General features: G+C 46.0%; 1 protein-coding gene across 12 annotated transcripts in view; it reads left to right on the top strand.

The window, feature by feature from the left end:
* LOC109518111 (microtubule-associated protein 4) overlaps positions 1–24,778 on the top strand; it is a 43,636-nt gene extending 18,858 nt beyond the window's left edge. For 2 of the 12 annotated variants that reach the window (XM_019873763.1, XM_019873760.1), the window contains 15 exons: positions 3,561–3,674; positions 4,312–4,398; positions 4,756–4,947; positions 7,736–9,142; positions 16,202–17,217; positions 17,487–17,741; positions 18,537–18,717; positions 18,975–19,037; positions 20,645–20,964; positions 21,713–21,769; positions 22,644–22,736; positions 23,191–23,272; positions 23,414–23,526; positions 24,308–24,491; positions 24,711–24,778. In XM_019873763.1, coding sequence (XP_019729322.1) covers positions 3,561–3,674; positions 4,312–4,398; positions 4,756–4,947; positions 7,736–9,142; positions 16,202–17,217; positions 17,487–17,741; positions 18,537–18,717; positions 18,975–19,037; positions 20,645–20,964; positions 21,713–21,769; positions 22,644–22,736; positions 23,191–23,272; positions 23,414–23,526; positions 24,308–24,491; positions 24,711–24,718 — 4,172 coding nt within the window. In that variant the 3' untranslated portion in view covers positions 24,719–24,778. Of the gene's footprint in view, positions 1–3,316; positions 3,412–3,560; positions 3,675–4,311; positions 4,399–4,755; positions 4,948–7,735; positions 9,143–12,653; positions 14,438–16,201; positions 17,218–17,486; positions 17,742–18,536; positions 18,718–18,974; positions 19,038–20,644; positions 20,965–21,712; positions 21,966–22,168; positions 22,737–23,190; positions 23,273–23,413; positions 23,527–24,307; positions 24,492–24,710 lie in introns of those variants that run through there. The other 10 variants (XM_019873768.1, XM_019873761.1, XM_019873765.1 and 7 more) reach the window with 10 other exon arrangements.
* The last annotated feature ends 747 nt before the right edge of the window (positions 24,779–25,525 follow it).

Here is a 25,525-nt window from a genome sequence, read left to right as displayed (position 1 = left end):
TTCAGAATACGTGCTCTAATATTTCCGTCTCAGCCGACATTCACATCTTCGTTAAAAAACAGAGCGCCTCATCCTCCCGGATTTGGAAAAAAGAGCGTCTTTTCACAGCGTCGACGCTTAAAAGGATTACAATGTGCTACAATTGAAAAGCTCTGCTGTTTTGTCTTTCAATTTGTCTCGGATTGCAAAACGTGTTTCTGTGTCATCATTTTTTTTAACATCTTTTATCCTTTGTGGCCTCAATATTTTGGATTAAATCGTTCTTTCCTGAATAACTCAGGTTTTGTGTGACGGCGTAGCCTCGTGTTATGACAATAAGAGATTCCAAAGCAGCCAAATTAGCCAAGCACACTAATTATGTACTCATTTATTTCAGATTTTTTTTTTCTTTTAGATAAATGCATGAAAGTAAATCAAAATTTGAATCCCCTGAACGAACATAAAGGCCTTTTACTTTCGCTCCGAGTAGCATACAGGCATTTCACTGCCCGAGCACAAACGCACAACTGACCGACTGACAGCCAAATGGACAGACAGTTTTGATTGAATTACAAAGTCACTTTTTGGGGGGGGGGGGCTTCAGCACATCATCCGTATGGTTCCAAGTGACATGAAATGATTTGGTGCAATTTGCTGGATGAATCTGCCTTTGAATATGGAAGTTTAATCCCCGAGCTCGAGGTGGGGTGGGGGATTCGAAAGCCGCCTTCTATGAAATCGTCTCCTTTGACAAGAATACTTTTCATCTGTCTGAGCGTTTTGCATGTGTGAATGTGTGCGTTTAAACTTGGGATGGGGGGGGCCCTTGGCTTCATTTGTGGCGCTATCTGGTGTCCCCCAAAAGGTATCCGGAATTTAATAGCTGTGAGATGATAGCTCAATGCAGAGCTTTGGAGGGCTTTTTGAGGATGAGAATGTTTTTATTTTTAGCAAGATGATGCACCGCACATTACCATCTTATAAGATTCGACATTGGGGAGATCTTTGCATTCATCACCTTTATTTTTTTAAGCTTACTCCAAATATCACATCCCCGGCTACGAAACAGGAACCATTTTCTGAATTAGGACAAGCCACTGAGGTGTGTAATTACATTACTTTTGCATAATCATCAGATCTGACGTTTCAGAATAATTTACCAAAAGACTGCCTTTATGATTACGGTGCAAATTTCTAAAGAGAGCAAAATCTTTGCTGTGAGGATCTGTCGACATCCAATGTGTTGATGTTTTACAGTATTGTTCCTTAAAGGGGTCCAACGGTCTCCATCATAACAGCGTGAACTGTACTGACATTAACTCTTGCGCCACACGAGTATTCTAGATTTCTATTTTCCGATTTGCGCAACTTTATCGCCACAAGGGACGAACGGGATGGACGGCATTAGCGTGGTCGACGAACAATTAGTCGCTTCCTGTGCACCTGTTTGCTTCATCTGTGGATTTGACACGTGCTGACTGAATCCCTGCTGGTGAATGTTAGATACGCTCATCTCGGCTTAGACAAATATCCATGACTTGCTGAAAAGCATGTCGGCTTAAAATGCAAATTTGAGGAACCCGGATTGCTGGAATTAAAAAAAATAAATAAAAATAGCGGCTGCTGTAGCTCAGCATCCGAATTGGACATGATCACAGTCAAGAGTGGGAAATAGGAATAGCTAGAAAATGGACTCTTTGTTATCTCCATTGTGAATTGTTGAAGGGTGAATGACAATTCTTGGGATATACAGAAAAGCCTCTGCCAGAAAGACGTGCAGGCAGTTTTTGTCAACGGTCTCGTCAAAATGCCAGGATAGCGTGCCGTGGTTCGTGCATGGCAGTACAGCTGAATAGCGTCAAACTTGAAAAAAAAAACCTGGCCATTTAATCAGAGTGTAATCTTACGAGAATATCTAAAATTGAGCGCACCGCTTTGTCGGCTCAATTAGCTCACAAAAATAACAGCGTGGTCAACACCTCATCACGTAATTACTTGACAGGTTCACCCCAAGAAGATCGTCATTAAATGCGTGCGCCAAGCCAAACGTGACGGTGCACCCAAAATAAGGTGCAAATCACCGTTGATTCAAATGGATTCAGACTACCGGAGGGGGTTGATCTTTGTCATCTGAAAAGATTTGCAATCTGTCCCTTTGATGAAGCGTCACGGGGTGCTTGCGGTGCCGCGGCAACGCTGACACAAGGTGCATAGCGAGAGCAGGGTGAGGCTGAGGTCACATGGAGGACATTCAACCGTCCCGCTGGCTTATCCCTGATTATAGCGTTCTGGTCAAGCTAACCACTGGGCACCATCATGGGAATCCTTCCTAACTTAGTTTGGTTTAAGTTGGATATGCCTATGGAGACAATTTTATCAAAAGTTTTGTACACATGAAATCACTGAGTTCTGTGGCATCTGTGTGTTTCATATGTTAGCAACTCATAACGTCCTCGTGTCTGACTGCCCTTACCAAGTGTTTTCGTGTGATGTCAACAAGTTGGACGGCTTCCTGCTATCTTTCCACTTCAACGATTTCATCAACGCGTTGTTCCTGCAAAATATTTGTGGTTTTTTTCGCCGAAGGGCTCCGAGACGCGAGCAAATGTTAATTTGGAATCGACGGAACGCACCGTTTTGTTTTTTTTTCGCCAAAAGGCTCCAAGACACGAGCAAATGTTCATTTGGAATCGACGGAACGCACCGTTGGGAATCAATCATCGAGCCCTTCCAATAAGCGCGTCGCCTTTTGTCGAGGCAAACAATAAGCCCCTTTCCATGGCTGCGCTTTGCATGTCCGCATGTGGGAAGTGTTTGTGACTTTGGTTGGCATCCTGTCTGTTCGCCTCACTGTCATCCTGTGGATGCTGCTGGGAGAGGATTGCCATTGGCGCCTCCCTCCTTCTCTTTTCTGCCCTCCTCCCTTTCATGTACGTCCTTCCTGTGGATTCTCATTCTTAAAATCCACAATAACATGTCGTTGCGATAATATCATCCGCCTCGTCTTTCTCTCTGCCCTTCGTTTCCTTTCTGCCGTGTCTGTCTTCCTTCCTCCCCATCTTGACAGTCAAATTGATCATCTTGCATCAATAAATCAAATGGTGAGGGCTCTGATCCCCGCGGTCCCGTCAGAACCCTTGGATGGAGACTGGTTTGGGTTGAAGGGCATTTACGAGTCAGGCAGGCAAGGGGAGGTACTAGCGGCCACGACCCGGGACGTCACACCCCACCCAGACGCCCTGACTGCAATAGCACTCTTCTTTTTGTGTGTGCGTGTGTGTGCATGCGACCGGGGGTTCAAAGTGTGACTGGCTCAGTCAGCTGCGGCTGCAGTGGAGACTGAGACAAAGGCGCACTGACCCGCATATCAGACAAATCTCCAGACAATCAGTTCAATGGAACAGGGACGTCATTTGGGAGACCATTTGGCAGGTGAGAGTTTGGGGACATGATCAACGATTCCCGACGGTTCATATTTTGTCAATGTCGTACTGCCCAGTGTACATTTCGATTTAAAAAAAAAAAAAAAAAACAGCATGCTGCCAGCAACACTTATTCCAATGTTTTCTGTGTTACTGCAGGTTGTAAAGTGACCACAGGGGGGCAGACATCAATGTCACTCCCAGAGCATCGGGGAGATGGGCAGCCGCACAAAGTTGATCCGCAGCAGTTCTTGGCAGCAGACTTCTTATCTGGTATGAAGGAAAGATTTGCAAATGCCGGCGCGAATGGAGAGAATCTCTTTATTTATTTTGACGTTGTAATGTCATATATTGAGAAACATACTTTCACTTTGAACATACCAACAACTGGCATGCCCTTCAGCATTTAACATCATTTTGATCCAGTTTTTTTTTTTTCTTTTTAACTCGCAGTACATACAAACAGGATCTCTGAGTGTCGGTCATTTAGTGCCTTGCTCAGAGGCACCTCAGCACAGTGCTCAGAAAACAAACGGGTATTTTACAAGCAGCTCATCCAAACTCCCACACTGTCCACTCGGTTCGTAGCGCTCAGCTGGTGTCGAAGCTAACAGCGGATTTGCTTTCCGAGGAAATTTTCAGGATTTGACTTCTCTCAATAGTCCCCCCCCCCCCTACAAATTGAAATCCTCAAATGGTTTTGAGGAAACCGCTTGCGGATTATTGTCATCGGTGGAGACTGAACCTATTGGCTGCAGCTTTTCAACCTATTTTACACGCATGTATATCATGACTCTACAGCTATGACAGGAACTAATGTTATTCCTTTGGCTTTCCCCCCCTCTCGTTTCCCTTCTTCCGCTCTTTTTGTTCGTATGACTTCCTCCTGGTGGCTACCCTTTCCTGTCAGCCTCTATGCTCGGTTCCCCAGACCCTCCAACCTCTCCTTCCAACCCCGTCCAAATGATACATTCAAGCCCGACAGGATTATTCTCAGGTACACAAGCAGTTTGTCTCCGAACTTGGATGTAAACGTGTGCGCACATCTGTATGTCCGCCAACTAGTATTGAAATGGTGACGCGTACCGTTGTGCTCAAATCACCCCAACGCGGTACTTAATACTAATCAGATAATTGGCTTGCGGTGAGCCATACAGTAGAAACAGGCACGCAACCTCACACGTTATGAGAAGCTGAGTTGTGGCTTTCGCGACGCCAACCTCGACATACTCAGATGTCACCGTTGCTTTGATGAGGATTGGCATCGCTCCCCCCCCGAATCACCGCCCCAGGATTCAACACACAAACACGCTCAGTCCATCTTTACGATGGGTTTGTGTCTCTTGTTTCTCAGGTTTTTCCCAGCCCGCGGGCCCGGGGTTGAATATGGAGGCGGGGACTGCAGCTCTCACCGCAGAGAAGCCTCCAAGTATCGCCGATCCTCTGCAGCCCTCACCCTCAGCAGGGTCAGAGGGCCCGAAAGTGCCCCACAGCCCCATGCTGGCTGAACCACAAACTCCTCGCAGCCCCCCGGACCTGTCAGCAGGTAACACGCCGCAGATTTGCTCGCATGTCACCAACGTTTCGTGTAGCCTCGGCTCGCAAGAAGAACCTCCCACTCCTTATGAATGTTTTATCGCAGAGGAGCTGAAGCAGCATAATGTCCTATTTTAAAACTGCCAAAGGGGTTTTTAACGCTATGTTTAACATTCCTTGTGTCGAGGTTTAGATTTTGACACTGTTCTTTTGTCAAATGGTCAAGTGCAGCTGATAATTGAAGATTAAGAAGACTCTTTCACTTTTGATATGGACAAAGAAGCAATATATTTATTAGCACACGTGATAAACACTGAATTAGCAATTGAGGTGTGGTTAGATCCAAATTTCCTTCCCAGATGAAAATGTGTGGTCTCTTTATTCATTTTTGAATGAAACACTCGACTATTTGAGTTGTAGAAGTCATTTCAAAGACGTTTTGGAACACCAATCAGGTATGTTTTGGTGTCACTGACTTTGAAACTGTTCACAAATGTCATGTGTCATGATTTTGTTATTTAGCTCAAATAATGTTCTTCATGCCCGGCATCCTCAGTGTATGTTATTTTTTTGCTAAATGTATCATAACAAACACGACTGCTGCTGTTTGCTCCACTGGAGGCATGACGCAGATCAGCTGTCTGTCTTCCTTTCGAGAGCTTCTGCCTCTCGCACGCACACCAGCTCAGATCAGATTTAATCATCGGGCTTGAGGTCGATTCACATCTGATGCTGTCATGTATACAGTGTCCAACGTTTCAGGGGCCTCTAGTACTGCATCCATGCGTTTGCGTGCTGTATTTGTGTTTATCCTACATAGGAGAGCTTTCTGCGCTAGCTGCTGTCCTCCCGCACTCTTCTAAATAGCCACAAATTTGATTTCAAGGTCACTTTACAGGAATTAATGCCAGACTCGCCACTTGAAGAATTTTCCAACGTCATCTCATGGGCGCCAATGATTTGAATTGTAACTTTGTTTTCTCTAGCGGTGAGATACTGGTACTTTTTTTTTTTTTCCGTGTCTTCTCTCAACCTAATGAGGTTGTCTAAGTCCTGATTGGAGTCCCACTGAACACGTTTCAGCTTGTCCCAATTAAAGTGCACAGACAGCAGAATTGCGTAGGCTTCTTCTTGCACTTAAAGCCCTCCAGAGAGCCTTTGTAAGGTATGCGGCCGGGGAGGTGTCCCATTTATTGGGAACAAATGAATGCGTATTTGTGTCTGCGTGCGCTGGAGCGAAGAGAAACTGAGACGAGTTCAACTTCAGATGTTCCATTGCAATATTCGTGGAAAGAAATGTCACATTCGGGGTCATGAAATGCAGACGCGTTGCCCCAAGTCCAAAATAAAATGAAATGTCCTTTAACATATGGCCACTCCTTATGAATGTTTTATCGCAGAGGAGCTGAAGCAGCATAATGTCCTATTTTAAAACTGCCAAAGGGGTTTTTAACGCTATGTTTAACATTCCTTGTGTCGAGGTTTAGATTTTGACACTGTTCTTTTGTCAAATGGTCAAGTGCAGCTGATAATTGAAGATTAAGAAGACTCTTTCACTTTTGATATGGACAAAGAAGCAATATATTTATTAGCACACGTGATAAACACTGAATTAGCAATTGAGGTGTGGTTAGATCCAAATTTCCTTCCCAGATGAAAATGTGTGGTCTCTTTATTCATTTTTGAATGAAACACTCGACTATTTGAGTTGTAGAAGTCATTTCAAAGACGTTTTGGAACACCAATCAGGTATGTTTTGGTGTCACTGACTTTGAAACTGTTCACAAATGTCATGTGTCATGATTTTGTTATTTAGCTCAAATAATGTTCTTCATGCCCGGCATCCTCAGTGTATGTTATTTTTTTGCTAAATGTATCATAACAAACACGACTGCTGCTGTTTGCTCCACTGGAGGCATGACGCAGATCAGCTGTCTGTCTTCCTTTCGAGAGCTTCTGCCTCTCGCACGCACACCAGCTCAGATCAGATTTAATCATCGGGCTTGAGGTCGATTCACATCTGATGCTGTCATGTATACAAGTGTCCAACGTTTCAGGGGCCTCTAGTACTGCATCCATGCGTTTGCGTGCTGTATTTGTGTTTATCCTACATAGGAGAGCTTTCTGCGCTAGCTGCTGTCCTCCCGCACTCTTCTAAATAGCCACAAATTTGATTTCAAGGTCACTTTACAGGAATTAATGCCAGACTCGCCACTTGAAGAATTTTCCAACGTCATCTCATGGGCGCCAATGATTTGAATTGTAACTTTGTTTTCTCTAGCGGTGAGATACTGGTACTTTTTTTTTTTTTCCGTGTCTTCTCTCAACCTAATGAGGTTGTCTAAGTCCTGATTGGAGTCCCACTGAACACGTTTCAGCTTGTCCCAATTAAAGTGCACAGACAGCAGAATTGCGTAGGCTTCTTCTTGCACTTAAAGCCCTCCAGAGAGCCTTTGTAAGGTATGCGGCCGGGGAGGTGTCCCATTTATTGGGAACAAATGAATGCGTATTTGTGTCTGCGTGCGCTGGAGCGAAGAGAAACTGAGACGAGTTCAACTTCAGATGTTCCATTGCAATATTCGTGGAAAGAAATGTCACATTCGGGGTCATGAAATGCAGACGCGTTGCCCCAAGTCCAAAATAAAATGAAATGTCCTTTAACATATGGCATTGAAATGTGGCGTAAAGGCTTTGCATTGCTCGTTCTAATCGTCAAAATGTTCAGCGTAATGAAGTTGATTTTCACCCCCAACGTAACGACCCCAACTTTAAACTCTTCCCTCTTCACCCACAACAAGGTGCCTTAGGTGACTGCTGGCCAGACCCGATTGCCTGCCTTCCGACGGACCTCCCTTTCACCCCCAGTGTAACCTCTGTGATCAGTCGTCATGCTAACAATCTCGCAATGATTCGCGATGAGCCACCCAAGTCCTTGGCCGGCCGAGAAAGCGTCGCTTATGCCGGAGGTGACGAAAGGGACGGAGAGGAATCGGACAGGAAACAGAAGAAAAAGAAGAAAAGGAGACAGAAAGAGGAGGGATCTTACGAACACTTCGAAAGCAAGGGTCACCTTGAAGCGCAGTCGCCTGGAGAAAGCGCTCCCTCAGCAGAGTTGTTCGACCAAAGGCCTGAACCGAAGCGAGATAGTGGAGAGGGCGGATGGGAGGAACAAATTTGGAAGAGCGGTGGACGAGGCAAGAAGGGCAAAAGCAGGAAGAAGATTCCCGAAGAGTGGGAAGTGTCTCCGGAGCCGTTTGCCACTTCATCCGCAGGTCCAATCACCCAAGACGTTCGGCAGGATCTTGGAAGTTCAACTCTCCCAAGCATGGAATTCTCCTTTGCTGACCTAAATACCAGCCAGACCCCCTGGAAAGAGGAGATCTTTCAAGAGGAAGGCCTTGTGCCTTCTTCACTTTCCCATGATGTATTGGCGCCTGCACCGGTTTCCATCAGCCCACTGGTCTTGAACAGCGAGCTGAAAGCGACGGCGACTCCGTTCACTATGCCCTGCTCTGCCGGCGCCGGGCCAGTTGACCCCTTCCCCGTGGCCGCTAGTCCCCGTGAAACGATCGAAGCGCTGATCGACACCGAGCCCGTCGGCTCGGGCGACGCGGTTGACAGTGGGATGTTTGACAACACCGATTCCTTCCAAGAGCCTGCTATGCAATCCCTCATCGATATCGAAACCTCTGTTTTTAGCCCCTCGTCCCAGCCAGGCTCGGCCCTTTCCACCAACGGCGAGGTGTTTGCATCGGCTCCGCCCCTTTCCCCTTCGGATGCGTCGTGGCTCCTGAACAACTCCCACGCCAGCAGCAACAGCGAGCCGTTTGACTTCAGTGACGTGAGCGCTTCCGGTCATTCCGTGGCCGTAGGCCTGGCATTTGACAGCCCTTCCCCAGCCCCACTTCGTTCCCCTAAAACCGCCGCCCAGGAAGTCCAAATCATCGAGCACAAAAATGAGCAGCCGGACAAGAAACCATCCAAGAAGTCTCGTTCTTCCTCGACTTCCTCCGCTCAGAGTCCCACCACCACAGAAGCAAAGAAATTAACTCCACAAGAATCTCCGAGTGTTAGCCCCTCTTCCTCCCCGTTACTGGTCTCGCTTGGAACTCCGGCGTCTGGTCTTAACCCGGCAGCAAAGCCCTTCTTTCCCAGCTTTGCTGATACCGTGGAACAACCGAGTGTGGTTTCCCCCATCATCGAAGGTTGGTTGCGGACCAAATAGCAGTTCATTAGAGAATACAATGATAGTTATGAGCATGATGCGTGGTGTTGAAATTTAGAAGGCATTGTGAGGGGAACGTTTTGTATTGGGGTTTTTTTGCATGAAGACTTCTGAATTATGGTAGTTTATTTCTTTTTTTTGCCTTGTCCAGTTCAGAGTGTTTCTGTGTGACTAATGACCTTCAAACCGGATTGCATTACTTGAATCTGAAAGAGTCTTAAATCCTTCCTATAATGCATTGCACAACATTAACCGTGTTTCGTGACAGGTGTGATGCTACTAACCAGTCAGACAAATGTTCTCCTCAGTGAATCTACTCTGTCATTTCCAAAAACCAAATCCTTTTTTTTTTTTGTCGACTGTTGTTCCATTAATACAGTATTGTTTGTGTCATGTTTCCATTGCGTCAAGGTCTTGGATGTCACGATTTCTTTCCTCTTCTATTAACTTTCTTGTCTTCTCTCGCAGCCTGTCTCTTTACCTCTTCCCAGAAATGAATCATGATTGGAGTGATATTAACTCTTTTTAAAAAAAAAAAATTATATACACATTTTTGTGTTATTTTGGGTTTTTTTTGAGAAATGCCCGATTTTTAAAATCGTATTTTTTTACTTTGCATGCGCTGTGACTGCGGACTCGGACACTTTGCCACTCTAGGTGAGTCTCCCTTTATTTTCTTTTGCATGTTTTTGTTATTGGAAATGGTCATTGATTATTGCATTGATTACAAAGCCTTTGAGATTTTGGCCCGTACTTTTGTACCTTGTCAAAATATGCCAGCCTTATTGGGCACAGTATGACTATACAACACATCAGGTTTGGATGTCATCAGCGTATGCGTGTGCAGTAACTTCACAGTAGCATTGTGCACATCTTGCTTAGTCTGGACAGAAAAATATGACTAAGTGCGCCTTTTCTCCGAAGCAAAAGCGAACCAAGTGTGGCCCGTCACTAATCAGGCACATCTTGCTTAGTCTGGACAGAAAAATATGACTGTAAGTGCGCCTTTTCTCCGAGGCAAAAGCGAACCAAGTGTGGCCCGTAACTAATCAAAATGTTGGCTTTGCAAGATTTATTTATTTTTTTGTCTTGAAATGTACACCCGATAATTCACCTGATCGAGACAAGCGCCGAGTGAACATTAAAACAGACGCCTTCTGAGTCGACAAAGCGGAAGATAAAGAGATTAATGGAAGCCGAGCGATAAAGACGCAAGTCAAATTCGATGCGAACTCCTGTCAAAGTCCGAAAGAAGGCAAAGCGTGCCGATCGTTTGTTTGGTTTGTGAAAAGCTTTGCTTTTCATGCCTCGCTTGCTAAAATTTTACCCCACAAACAGATTTGTCATTTGGTAGTTGTGTCTCTTTAACACGATTTCCCGACCGACTGAAAAACAGAGCTTCACTCGTCATGAAAACGTTTTTGTTTTTTTTTGTTTTTTTCGTCTTTGCGGCTCTGCAAAATGAACCGCTTTCCACATCAAGTGCTGCAGACTGGCAAATGATGCTTTCCAACTTTATTTGAATAGACGGCATGAATTCCCTTGTGATCATACAGTTTGATTACATGCACGATTGTTGGGAGAGGGAAAAAAAAGTCTACAAGCACTGATTGACAGTTGCCTTGATTATTTTCATTTCAAAAACACTGCTGTTCATGAGGACAAACATTCCTGAACGTTGCCAATTGTTTAAAAAAAAAAAAAAAAAAAATAGAAATGCCCAGAAATATTGTCCCGCAGTAGAGGCCAGATTTGCTTCGACTTGTGGTGTTGGCTGAAACACCCACAGCCCCCCTCCCTCCCAGTCTTCTGGAATTTTCGCCACCAAACATGGCTGGAACAGGCACACAGCTGAGGAGTTGGTCACCATAGCAACAGGAGGCAGTTGCTCTGGTAACTAATGGGAAGAAGAGTCCATTGCGGGAACAATAGATGTTTAGCGAAGAAGGGGGTGTTGTGACTAGGCTGGCAAGCGGATGAGATGCAGCTATAAATAGACACCACTAAAGACTGTCTGTCTACATCATCCGTATCTGTGACAGCCCTGCGGTGATAACAGTGTTTTGTTTTTTTTTCTTCCATACCTGTGATCTTTGCTTCTTTTTACCGCTGCCTTTATGAGGCATCTCAATCTAAAGACACTTAATTGATGGCAGACAATTGATATTATACCCTCACATTGTCTATTTTTTTTTCTATAAATGTCAGGGAAAATGAATTCAATACTCACACCTGAATCTTGTTACGATAAACATTCTTCTTTTTTTTTATTTTTTTTATTATTTTAATAATTTCTGCAGCTGCATTGTGACACCGATTTTTTTTTTCCCCCTCATCTGTATGCCCTCCTGGTGGCTTCTGCATTTTGGTCGCACAGTGGGATTATATAAGAATGTCTTTGTTTTTCTTTTGCCCTGCCAACCAGTCAGACTCAGTAGGCCATTCGTTTGGTCGCCCCTGTTATTTGTCTTGCCTCCATGAAACCCACCATGAAAAGTCCGTTTTGCAAACAAACAGAGAGCAGCGGGTAAATCGGTTAGCATACTTGACACACAGATGCAGTGACAGTACACCAGCTGGCCATCTGCCTGCACCTCAGGACCTGTCTGGCCGCAGCTGCCCACCTGTCCGTCTTTGATTTTATGTATTGAGCAGTCGTCCTTTTTCCCTTTTTCATTGATTTGAAGCCAATGCAGACTTTCCAATGGTACTTAGCTTATTGGGTAAGTTTTTGACTATTAAGCATTGAAATATGGGATGAAGAAAATTGAATCAGAACACTCTCGGTACTACTTAAGGGCAACATGAACCAGCCAGATCTGAAAAAAACAAAAACTCAAAACATCATAGTAATAATGATGACAGTCATTTGAAATTACCTGCAGGGGGAAAAAAAAAAGACATGGTTGTCCCCCTTTTTTTAACTTATAATTATCATTTCCATCGCCGCTCGAGCTAATTTTATATTTGTAAACATTGTTGTAGTGCTATTGAGGGTAATGGAGTGTGATTCTCCACAATGTGACCAGATTCATTGTGACAGATAACAAGGTCTCTTTACCAGAGGGTTCCTCTCCACCCCCCTCTGATCTGTCGCTGTTCTTGTCCTACCCGCTTGTAATGAGTCGACAGACTGCAGACGCGCCCTATGTCTTGCCCGAACTCACATCTCGCCACTCCTTTTAGGACAAATGGAAGTATGTAACATTCTTCCAGCCCTTACTCATCTTTTAACTTGGAGGAGGAAGCTATTTCTTTTTGTCGTCTTTGTTGAAATGGGCTGGACAAACGATAGCTTCGGAGAGAAGATAAGGTGGTCATAAACTAGCCCTGCAGAAGGCCTTTTGCTCTCCTTGCTTCAGACACCTGAAGGAAAATTTCAAGGGCACAGCTGTGCGTGTGTGTGTGTGTGTGTGTGTGTGTGTGTGTGTGTGTGTGTGTGTGTGTGTGTGTGTGTGTGTGTGTGTGTCTCAGGGCGAGAAAGACGTGAAGGGAAAGTGAAAACTGAAGAGGGAGGGGGCTTACTCACTCCACCGCGAGGGGCGGGATTTGGGTGTTGCAAGTAACCAGTTGGCATTCACAACTGGGTCACGTGACAAGCTCAGGAAGCGGCGTGTGAAGCAGTGAGGGAGTGAGACGGAGCAAGCAAGACAGAAGTGCACATTCAGTGCAGCATCAGTTTGCGTTGGAGGTACAGAAGGACTTCCCCCAAATTAACGGCATTCTTTGGCAACTGAGTGGCAAAGAAAACAAAGTGAAGATCAACATTCAAGCTCCTGAAATCCAGTCGATACCGCTTGGGTGAGAAACGAGAGAAATTTGAGAGATAAAAAGGGAGACAGGATGTCGTCTCTCTCAGATCAGAAAAGTGGATCTCCCTTCACAGAGTATAGTGAGCTCTGTAAGGGGGCATCCCTGTCACCAACAGGACCGACTCAGAGTTGGGATTGGCAGCGTCACTCAGGCATGGACGTGGACACGCCGAGAGGTTTGGGAATAGGTCGTGGATCCCAGTCGCCCACTGGCCTCGGCGGCGAAGAAAAGCTGCGCTTCTTTGAGCAGACACAACAGGCCACTACGGACGTTGAAATGAAGGCGCAAGACGGGGTTGCAACCATGCCTGGAAGTACCTCCTTGGTGCTCCCTTCACTCGGCAGTGCAGGAGAGAGCCCAGAGAGCCCCCGCTCCTTTTCCCCCTTCCCCTCGCCAGCTTCCCCTGGCAGTCTACCCTGCACGCCTCCCCTGCAAAGCAGCGTTAGCGGTCGGGTCTCTCTGCCAGCAGTTCCTCAATCGCCAGCCGGCCGCATGCAGATGCTGACGCCCACCGCAGCCTTGCCTTCAAACTCGATGGGAGTCCCCTCAATTGAAGCGCCTACTCTAGGTGGATACTCTCCCTCTGAATCATGGAACATCTCCGGTTTTACTGAGTCCAGGCCAAAGGTTGCCATGCCCCAGGTGCCTCCTAACTATTGTACCACGGGCGTTATCGGTGAGGACTACTTAAAGAGAACCGATGAGGATAAAATTGGAGGCAAAGGGCCCCTCGAGGAGCAACTATTATCAGTGGGCTCTTCTGGAGAAAGTAGCGAGGAGGAAGACGCTGAAGAAGGCGAGGAGGAATTGGAGCCCTGTTTCATGGGGAGAGCACAGCAGCAGAGGAAGGCGATGCGACGCGCCATGTCTGACTGTTCCCACCTGTCAGTGCCCACCAGCCTAGAGCTTTCTGACAAATACCCCGGGGGTGAACTGGCAGGATTGGACCAGCTCGTGTCACCGGTGAGTGGGTCACGTCGGCCCCAGCCTTACATGCAGCGCTCATTGACAGTTGCAGAAGATCCGCACCCAGATACGCCGCCAACCCTCTCGGCAGCCGGGACCACACACGTCGACCTGAGGCAAACCCCACCTGAGCCTCACCTGTGTCTCTCTCCATTCCTACCGCTGAGAGACAGCAATACAACCCTTCCGATGTCCCTCGAAGAACCCTCGGAAGGGTTTAAGGTGGAACAAGAGCAAAGAAGCATTATTCTTCCAGTGCCGCCCAGCCCCAAAGCTTGCGGTGGCATGGACTACACTTCTGCCTTCACAGTTGGCTCAGATAGTTTTGGTAAACCGGCTACAGATAGAGACTTGGACTATATTGGACCCGATGCTAAGCTTATTTCCGATTCGAAAGTGGGCAACAAACCAGCTGCGCAACCGGATGTTCATCTTGTCGTAAGTCCTTCTCACAAGTTTGGCCTGAACGCGACTAACCCCATCATCAAATTGGATGGTAGGTTGGAGGTCCAGTTTATTATTGCTTCTGTTCAATGCTCGTGCACCTCTCAAATCAGATCGTCCAGTGTTTTGAACGTAAAGCTAATTGTCGATAGGACGTTTTATTTTGTGCATGAATATGAACACTTTGCAGGTTATCTGATAGTCTTATGCTGTGTTGAACCCGTTGATCGTGGGTTGGTGTACAACGGCCTTGATTGCAGTTGCAGTAGAGTAACCGTTGCTATCCTTGTGCACTGGGAGAACTTATTGAACTAGAAGGGGGGCGGGGTGTGTCCAGTGGTTTGAAAGGGGGCGAGTGAAACACAAATTGAAAAGCAGTGACTTTTCAATGCTGCACAAGGTTTGATAGTAGACAGAGAATGGAAAGAGCCTTGGCAGAAACATTTATTTAAAAAATCTGATTTCTCTGTTAGTATGGCTTCATGGAAATTGTGCGGTCTCTCAATTTGCAACCACTGTGCATCAAGCTCCTTGAACCATTCCAAAATGGTCTTTTTTTTTTTTCCAATTTGACCTGGCATTTATACTTGACCTGCTCCGTGCTCACATCCTCTCATGAAATATTGGTTTTCAAAATGACCCTTTCACGGACATGCACTTCACCCTCCAAAGCACATTGTGTCAGTGATGGATGCTTCCAGTTGCGGGCATTGTGAATAAATCATGAAGCCTTCTCAGGAACGCGCAAGGTGAACGTTGCCCTCTATTGAGTGTTGGGCAGTCACCGGGAACTGAACCCGCACTTTTCTGCATGAAAGTCAGCAGTATGTGCCACTGTTCTAGCGATGCCGTGCTAAAAACCAGGACATGCGGCAATATAGCTCAAGATATCATTCTGACTTACCATCTTACTCACTGTCATTGATTGATATGATATTGCCTAGAAGTGTTGTTGTAAATCGGGTTACGTCATGACGATCTTTGTCACATTAGCGAATGTTGCTGAATAGCTCCTGAGTCTATCAAGCCAATAATCAGGTGGCACTGTCAACTGTCAGTTACGGTGTGAATGAGAGTGTGAAATGGTTGTCTGTCATTATGTGCCAACCCCCAAGCCTGGATATACACTTCAGGTTTCAATTCCCAGTTGTGATTTAGTGTCCATACCGGAAGTTTTGGGTCGTTTATTTATACCTGCATTTCACACAGACACAAAACAGAAGCACCCCTTGACGAGTTATTTCTCAGGGGTTTCTAATGCAGTTGCTCCAGCGGACATCTGTAACATATCAAATTTTCCTCCAATTTTGCCAGAGCTCTGATTCAGATCTGCTGTATTGTATCCAATTTCATGTGTTTTCCCAGGTCATGGAGTATTTCCAAAAATAGCACGGGAACCAGAAACCGTAACCTGCCAATGAAATAGCGAATGACTGCTTGGGTGATGAATGTGCCAAATTATCTCAATTAGCGCAACAAGGCATTTTGTTTTATCCCCGTGAGGGTTTGTAGCATAAATGGGTCAAAGCGTGTCGACTGTATTTTTGCCTGAGCCTGCGTGAGGTCATCACGACCCGAGGTCGGCCGATGCAGATGTTTCATTGAGTGAGTCAACGTAACACACATTTGTGTGTGTCGTGCTACATCTGCTGAATATTTTCAGCCAACTTCCCCTGACCACATTCGTAATATATATATTTTTTCCTCACGTAGTTTAAAGACTCGCGAATGTTGAAATGGTTTAATTGGATTGCTGAAGCCTTTGCTGAACCAAATAATTGAAGAGCTTTTTTTTCCCCCCTCTGTAAAAATTTAGACCATGTTGCCAAGTCGAACGAAAAGGAGGAGAAGCCCAAGGTGGACCTTATTGATCCAGCTGAGCAGAGGAGCGTAAAGGTTGAATTAGCAATCAGTGAGCCAGCAGCCATGGTGGAGAAAGATTTCGGGAAAGAAAAACAAACGGATCTCAATTTGTGGAAAGAAGTTGAAAACGTTGAGCGGGAGGAAAAAGAGGCTGAAAAGGCAACGGAGGGAAAAGATTTTCAGGTGAAAGAGAAAGCGACCGTGAAAGTGATTGAGGAGAAAGACGCTGAAAAGGTTCCTCATGAAAAAGAGGCAGTGAAAGTCAAAGAGGAGGAGTCTGAAAAGGTGAAGGCAAAGGTAGCAGAGGAGGCTGACGAAAAACGGAAAGGCAACGAGCCACAGAAAGTGGAGTTATTAGTCCCACAGAAAATAGAAAAAGTGGATCCAGCAAGCAAGCCTGATGAAGCTGCGGACAAATTGGTCAAGGCAGAGACGTTTGACAAGGCAGAAAAAGTAGAAAAGGCGCCCATGACAGACAAAGTCGAGAAAAAAGCAGAGGAGGCGGTAAAAAGTGTCGAGAACAAAGTCACCAAGACGACTGACAAGACAGAGACGAAGGGCAGCCAAGAGCAACACGTCCAACCCAAAGTGGAAAAGACCCCCGAGCAGCCGCCGACACCTGTCAAGCTTGACGCCGCTCCTGACAAGGCGGAAAAGAAAGCTGACGCGGCCGCCGCCGATGTGGAAGAAGCCACCAAACCTTCGACTCAAACACACAAAGCCGAGAAAGAGGACGAAGCGCAGAAACTGTCGGAGAAAGCGGCGGAGGCAGCGAAGCAGATCGGCGGGAAGGAAGAGAAGCGGGAGAAATTGCCGAGTGACAAAAAAGTGGGGGAGAAAAAGGATGACAAGAAGGAAAAGGCTGCGAAAGCAGATGCAGGAGAGAAGGCCAAAAAGGCAAAACCTTCCACCAATGGGAGCAGCGCCGCACCGAGCAAAGACTTGGCGAGTGCAGACAAGAAGACGAAGGTAAGATTTAATGGAGATGTCAAATGATTACGTGGAGGGTGGGGGGGTACTCGGAGTTCCGTTCCTACGACGTGTCGGAATCCAACTGAATACAGCACACATGTCCAGCAACTATTATTTTATATATCCCATAATTTCACCCAATTTGCAATTGAATTGCTGCTTCTGCTGTTATTATGATTTTGCCTTTGTTTTATTTCCTTTGTTTTATCCTTCTTTTTTTTTTTTTTTTTGACCTGCATCTATCCTGTCTCGGCCACACGCATCAGCCCATTGCCGGGGTCACAAAACCGAGCACCATGTCCAAAACACGGCAGGTCACAGCCGCTGCTGGTGGTGGCGGTGGTTCTACTGCGGCACCTGCTAAGCGCCCCGCTCCCTACTCAACCACTTCCACCTTAGATAAAAAAACAGCAACCAAGCCACCATCGGCAGCCGCTGGGGTCCCAAAGCGGGCCTCCACAAATACCGCCAGCCGCCTTTCATCCTCAGCCACTGCCGCTGCACGGGATGTTAAACCCAAGGTAAGCCCATCAGGTCATGTGTCAGAACATTTCACTGCTCACACATGTCATAAAACTGTTAATTTATGAAAATGTCTGCATTTCCCAAGTCCCGAGAGGTCAAAATTAGTTTACAAGATGTGATGCAACTCATTGGTAAGTTGCACAGCACCTTCTGAATTGACTTTCTTCGGCTTTGTTTTTAAAATGAGTCATTCAACATGTATTGCTAAAAATCCGGGGGGCATAAATGCAGTCCTAATGTAACAAGAGTCATTAGAAGCTCGTAATGGAAATCGCCAGCATAATTCCTGCTTAAATTCACTGCAGGATTTGACTTCTTACCCAAAAGTCTTGTCACTTGTCAGGGAGCCTTTCAGCCGCCCGTTGTCGCCCTCTTCTGGTTGCTTCCGTAACTACAGCACGCGGTGACACTCCCGATGATAAATAGGCAGGCTTTTTTTAGCAGCGCCATGCCCACAGGTGCAGGGTGACTCGGTTCATCGTGGCTAGCGTGTAGTAGGAGGGCTCAGCAGTAAGTGGAGCGTGACATCATCCCCGGAATTGTGGGATATGCGGATGAATGAAATCTGCAATTGTCAACAAGGGCCAAATCTGCATGTTACATGCGTGTTTGGCCCAGATTTGTTTTTTTTCTTCTGTTCAGTCAGAAATCAAGACAATAGTTACATAATGGGCTTTACTGCGCCGTATTTGTCGTGTTCGCTGTGTTGTAACAGTCACTGCGGCTGCACTTTCCATGGTGGGGAGTAATGAAGTACAAATGTGTTGTTCCTCTGCGATGTGTCCAATCAGACACCCACAGAGAGGCGACCCCTCGTGCCAAAGGCCAGCACTGCCACCTCAAGTCATGCGGGCTCCTCTGCCACTGCGGGCTCCAAAAATGGAACCACCACCACCACTAAAACGACCACATCAACGCGCACAACGTTGTCATCCCGCAGTGCGACCGCCACGGCAACCAAAAAGCCCCTGGGTGAGGCAGACTTTATCGTTTGATCCTAATGTGACTTGACAGCGTGTTTCTAGAAAGCTGATTTGACATGTTTGACCTAGCCTGCTGAGGTATGTTGAAAGTTGACCCAAATCTGGTTGGGAAAAAAAAAAAACGGTGTACATATTTGACAGTTGGTACTTTACTGTTTTGTATAAGGTGTGGTTATCGCTAGTCGTAGTTTGGATTTCATAAGTGGCGCGGGTATGCGTGACTCTCTTCCTCAATCATTTTCTTAGGCTTGAAGACAGACAGCCAACCGAGTGGAGAGAAGAAGCCTGGCACTCTCAAGACTTCCACAGGTATAGATGCACTTTGTCCTCAAATGTATTGGTCCATAATAAGACACCTGCAAAAAAAAAAAATAATAATAATAATGCACATGCAAAGCATTGCAAAATGTATCCATTGAGCAATACATCACCACAATTACAGTCCAGTGCTTATAAAAAGTTTTCAATTTTGCTGACTTAGCGAATACATCACCACAATTACAGTCCAGTGCTTATAAAAGGTTTCAATTTTGCTGACTTAGCGATACAGTACTGAAGTAGTGGATTTATTTCATTTTATTTTTTTTAAATCATTGCTAAGTGCCCAGGTAAGAATGCTAACATGAGTTAGTGTTTGGTAATCACCATGTCAACACACAAAAATGTCGGGGAAAAAAATGCACAGCGACATGTTTTCGTGAATGTTTAAATAAAAGGCCAAATGTCATTTTTATTCCCAAAAATATAACAACATACACCTAATCATCAAATTATGAAACCACTACAATATTTTGCTTTCGATACATACATTGAAAATAATAAGGTACACAATTGAGGTTAGCGTGTCGGCGTGGCCCTTTGGCAACTTTTCCATTTCCTCACATTGCCCAACCCTGCTGTGTAATGTTAAAAAAAAAAAAAAACCCACAAAACGGATCACTTCAAATTCAGATCGCTCCGCTTCGTCATCGTAAAAGCTGCTAATCGTTCCCACTCGCAAAAAGAGTGACTGTGCACTTTCTGCTCTTTTGCCCTTTGCTCATATGTCACCCTTTGTTTGTCACTCCCGTTTCACCAAAGCTTTTCTCATCATCCCGCAGACAGATGAGTTTACATTACGGCAGCTGAGGAGCTGTCAAGAGTGTGACATCTCTCACACACACGCACACACACACACACACACACACACACACACACACACACACTGGCCACCGATGACAATGCTGGAAAGCTTTGAGAAGCGGGTGAAAGAGTTGATTGCTCCGAAGTTGAAAACCTTCACCGCTGCAGGCGAGGGATTACTGTCCCGCTGCCGTTGACAGCAGTGACGATACAGCTCGGGGCTGTTTAATCTGCCACGGTACTTACACTCAGGCAAATCGCACTTGAACGTGGAAGCAAGGGGAGGATTTCCTTCCTTGAACACATCTTTAGGAGGAGCTGGAGATATGCACGCGGCTCCCGGGAGAGATTGTCAGGAGCGCAGCGCTCTGCATATCTCAGCACTCCAAAAGAAAAAAAAAAAGAAAAAAAAAAGGCTGCCGTGCTACAAAATAGAGGAGGATGAATACATTAGAATTGAAGCGAATGCTGCACTGCCTCCACGTTCCGTCGCCGGTCAGAGTATGGTGACTTGAAAAAAAAAAAAGTACACGCCGCTGTTCAAAAGCCAGCTGTGGCTGCAATCCACTGATAAATCCTTTCCAAACTTTTCCATTGAATTGAATGTAAAATTCTAACTTTTTGGGGAGAGGAAATGAAAGTAAACGACTAACCTGATGTGATTTGCACAGAAAGTAGGCGCAGTCTCCTAAAAATAAAATACACATTCCGGAAAAATCAAAATAAGAGATTTATTTATTTATTTATTCATTTATTTTATGATAACATTTTTTCTCTTGCTCGCCTCACCTTAGCAGCTGATTCCAGCAAACCCAGGAGCACCACCACCACCACCGCGATGCGCAGCTCCGTTTCCACGACAACCGCCGCCTCTCGCACCCGCACCGCCGCCCCGAAAACAAGCTCGTCTTCCACCACCGCCGGTGCGGTGACAGACAAGAAGCCCACGGTTCCTCGTGCTCCCAGGGCCACCTCCTCCACGACGACAACCACGACGGCAAGCACCTCAAGGACCACGGCCCGTCCCGGCACGGCGACGGCCCCCGATATCCACAACGCCCGCTCGAAGATTGGCTCTACGGACAACATCAAGCACCAGCCAGGGGGTGGGAAGGTTGGTTCGATTCACGCCGTGGACTGCCAATTCCAAACTTCCAATGCTTACTGACACCAATGGCCTCTCGACCATGCGACAGTGTGTCAATAATACCTCAAATGACTTATTTTTAATCAAATGCGTAATCTTAATGGATGTCCCAATCTGCGTGGCCACAAAAAAAGTAATAAACTTATTATTACTTGTTAATTACCAACAATAGATAGAAGTCCTTTCCCTCCCGAATTTGTTTTTGTCCTTTTTTTTTTTGACCCCTTCAATCCTGTTAATTTGACATCTCCTGCTCAACCCCCCCCCCCCCCTGCATGTGCCACTTTCCTTCCATCGCTCCATTTTCCAAGCTCAGCATCCTTATAGTAGTGATGAATTTACGATTATAGAAAGGTAAAGAAAAAGGTGCGATTAATTTGGGCACCTTTTGGCGACATGTAAACTATAATATGGGTGTTGTTGGAAAACGCTAATCGCATTCTGTCTATTTTTGTCACCACTCTCATTATTGCTTCTCCCATCGGTGACGGCTTGGTGGGAGCACACACACGTTAGTTTTCTCGTTCCAAAAACGGGCCATCCTATTTTCGTCTCAGTTCCACGTGAATAATATGATAACTCTATAATTAGAAAAATAAGCCGTCGGAACAGCGCGCCAGTGAGGTCCACTCAATGCGATGCTCACATGTGGTCCTCGTCCGCCACCGCGCCTCTTCCTGTCTGTCGCTGACCCGGGGTGGGCCTGTCTCCCCAGGTGTCAGCTGCCTCTAAGGGCAGGGTCCCCGCCTCCAAAGAAAAAAGCCCGGTCAAAGTGAGTTCCTTCGCCATCCTCCCCGTCGCCCTCTTTTCCTCCCTCCTCTGCTCTGACTGCCTTCATATTCCTCCCGTTTCGTATCGTTTGAATTCTCTTTCTTTGCCCACCTTGTTGTTTTCTCTCTGTTCACTTATTTGGATTCTTTTTGCGAGTTTAAGCTACAGAAGGGTGTCACATCAACTAAATTGTGCGCATTCAACTGCCCTCGAAATATACAAACGATGTAAGAAATGCAATTTATATATATTTTTTCTTTATGGTGCAATAGGTTATAGGAAAGATCAATCTTGTTAGGGCGGTATGAATAATAGCATTCATGGAATGGCGCATGCATATAACCAAAAGTTAACTTATGTATGTAATTGACTATTTCATTAACATATACTAATTCATGCAAAAAAGATTTTCAATAATAGCAATTTTTTTTGCACGTGAGGAGGGGTTATCATGTTGCGATAACGACACTAAATAGAATTCATGACCTCTGCCAACACAAATGGACGGAAAAAAAACAAAAATCTTCAGATTACTTCGGCCCGTATTTCTTCTTCCTTTATGCGAGTCATAAGAAAAAGAGTGCATCGTTTTTACGCCTTCATCCAAATGAGAGCGAGAAATGAAACCTTCCTTTCACAGTGTGACGGCCACTGCAAAGCAAAGCGTCCCGTCGTGTCAATCAAATGATCACTTTTGCCCAAGTGAACCTTGCCGCATCCGTCTGCGCTTTTCCTGGCTAACCAAAGCTTTGACCGTGACTTATTCTTTCCTCTTTGCTCCTCTATCCTTTCCTCCTCTCCCCCTCTCAAATCACCTCCACCCGCCCGCTGCCGCTCCCCTGTCCATCTCCGGCTGCTGTGCCGGCTCCGTTTAGGTTCAGATAGTCTCCCAAAAACTGGACTTCAGTCACGTCGGCGCACGCTTGGGCTCCAAGGACAATATGAAGCACGTTCCTGGTGGAGGGAATGTAAGTACAGGCCGGCCCACCGCCGGAGTTTACAGGTGCGGGGCAATTGATGAAATACTTTAGACGCTCTGATGGAGTGAAAGCGACCGTGTCGACCACTTTGAAGCCTTTCCATGACAGCTCTTGGTAGGTCAAGAGTGTGGTCTAAAACTAAATATGCAAGCAAGACACACCCTGTCCGTCCCTTCCGCTTGCTTCCCTAATTTATTCCTGCATTTCCCCGTCCCATCCTACGTTCACTATTTCATGAAAGCCAAGTCGCTGTCAGATCCACACCCAAAAATTCTGGTTTCCTGACGCCACGTTGTCCTCTCGCTGCTTTGTCGAGAATTTGTCTGGTGCAGGTTTGAAGACGACACATCTGCCAACAAGGATTGTGTGTGTGCGTGCGTGCGTGCGCATGTTCAAAACTTGAAATGATGACAATTAAAAGGGCCTGTATAATATTTCACAGGTGCAGATTCTCAATAAGAAGGTCGATTTAAGTAAGGTGACGTCAAAGTGCGGCTCCAAGGACAACATCAAGCACAAGCCCGGTGAGATGAGAGCAAGTTCGTTTGTGGCTGGAAATGTTCGGCGTTCAAGCTTTGTTGGGTGCTCGCTAGATTTTGAGCAAAATGGACGATGCGCCGTTATTCGGGACTCATCCGCAGTGGTTTTATGCGTGTGTGCTGCAGGTGGCGGCGTTGTGAAGATTGAGTCGCATAAAATCAACTTTAGGGAAAAAGCGCAGTCCAAAGTGGGTTCCATGGACAACGTGAGCCACTCACCTGGAGGAGGAAGCGTCAAAGTGAGTGCGCAAATGCCCCATCGCTGTTCGACAAAGAGCTGAATGGCATTTTTTTTCCCCCAAAATTACGCAAACGAGTTACAAAATGACCTTTTCCTGTGGAGCGTTCGGTTTATCTTGGACCTGTGGTGTCACCTGCCCCCCTCAGCCTTCATCTGTGCTTTATAATCACTGCTTGCTCATGCATTTTTCTCACGCTGTTTATTTTCACACGCCGCCGTCGTGGAGTCACGTCCTGCGCCTTCACGCAGAGTGAAAAACAAACGAGCAGCTAAGAATAGACATTTTTTGCCTATTTTCAGACATCTTTTGAATTCCATTGTTGTGTGCGTGTGTGGGAAAAAAAAAGTAATAATGAAATAAAATAAGGAGTCAATCTCTCGCAATCTCAGAAACATGCTCCATTTATCTGCAAAGAATCATTTTGCACCTTTTCCCACCTGTACTGTGCATAGATTTTGACAATGGTGTCTGCCATCCCATTCTCGAGGCATTTGTAAATTCTCACTTTGTTATCCTCTTGTTTTCATTTCGTTTTCACTGTTTATGCCCATTCTTCACCCCTGTGGTCTGGCTCCAGATCTTTTTTTTTTTTTTCCCCAAAATGTGTCAACGACTACTTGGATTATTTTTAGATGATTGTTATATCGCTGACACTTCCTCCATTCTGAAATCGATTTCATTTTTTTTTCTTTTTTTTTTTTCAACTGCAGTGATATTTGATTTGGAGCCAGGTTGTGCCATCTCCATTTAATTGCCCCACCCTGTTGTGTGTTTCTAGGCTGAGGGGCCCCAGGAGACAGGTGAGGGTGTTGGGACACCATCCCTCGCCCTTGGCCCTGGCCCAGAGTCTGGGCAGGTGGGGGCCCCCGCTGCCCATGAGAATGGGCTGAAGGAGGCGGCTCTCTGTGATACCGAGGGTCCCCAGGAGCCCCAGGCCCTGGTTTCCCACATCCCAGAGACGAGTAAGTCCGACGCCGATTGCACTTTGTAAGGTCGTTGCCGACCAAGGTGTGGTGCGGTGTAACTCGAAAAATGGGTGCTTGGGGAGCCCCTGTTTTTGGGCATGTGTGCTCACTCTTGAGGTGAACGTCCACTTTCAGCGTATGTCTTTGTTCTGTGCTACCTGGTGGCAGTCTCGCACAGCTGATCACTCCGATATCTTTTGATTTCTTATCTTGCAGGCATTTAATTCTGCTGTCGCTCTGCCCCCACCCCTCATCTCATCGCCTCCTTTCTTTCCCGTCGAGCTTGAACTCATTCAACATCAAGTCGCAGGCAATTTTACAGCCCCCTTCACACACACACACACACACCCACCCATGCGGTTCCCACCCACACCCATCCAGCGTCCAAGGCGGCCTCTGCTGCGTCAGCTTCCCCTCTGCCCCTTCCTTGCTCCATGGGGGGAGGTTCAGGGGGAGACCAGCAGCCCTTAAAAAGCGATCTTGCCCACCTCCGCCTCCTCTCCAAAAATCTGTTGGATGGTTGCTTGGACTTTGCTTCACCTTGCCTCCAAGAATGAATTCCCAACTGGGACGGTCAGCCCCCCCCCGTCATAAACATAACCTCGTTCCCTCAATAACCGACACTGTCATATCTCTGCTTAAGTGTAACAATACTCGGTTCATTTCCTCACCGCTTCACTCTCGCTTAGAAACCTAAAGTGGCTGACGTACACACACCAAAAACAATTTTAGACTGTCTAACTCTCTTTGTGATCGTGTTTTGAGTGGCAACCCTAAAAAGTAGTTTTGGATGGGAGTCCTTTCTAATCGCATTGGTTCCTTCTTACCTTTTTAATTCTAACATTTATTTATTTGTTTGTTTTTTTTTAAGTTTCTTGATATAGACGCAGCATTAGTCTGACAGGATCCTGGAACAGCTTTTTTTTTCCCACTGGGAGCGCACTCAAATTTTTTTTTTTTTGCAGTCTGCATCGTGCTCAAATTGCGTTTTTTTTTTTTTTGTTTGTTTGTTTTTTTTAATGATTAAACTC

The sequence above is a fragment of the Hippocampus comes genome, unplaced genomic scaffold (assembly GCF_001891065.2).
Source record: "Hippocampus comes isolate QL1 unplaced genomic scaffold, H_comes_QL1_v1.1 scaffold126, whole genome shotgun sequence".
Classification (NCBI taxonomy): Eukaryota; Metazoa; Chordata; class Actinopteri; order Syngnathiformes; family Syngnathidae; genus Hippocampus; species Hippocampus comes.
The sequence above is the reverse complement of the archived record's forward strand: the minus strand, read 5'-3'. Positions and strand labels throughout refer to the sequence as shown.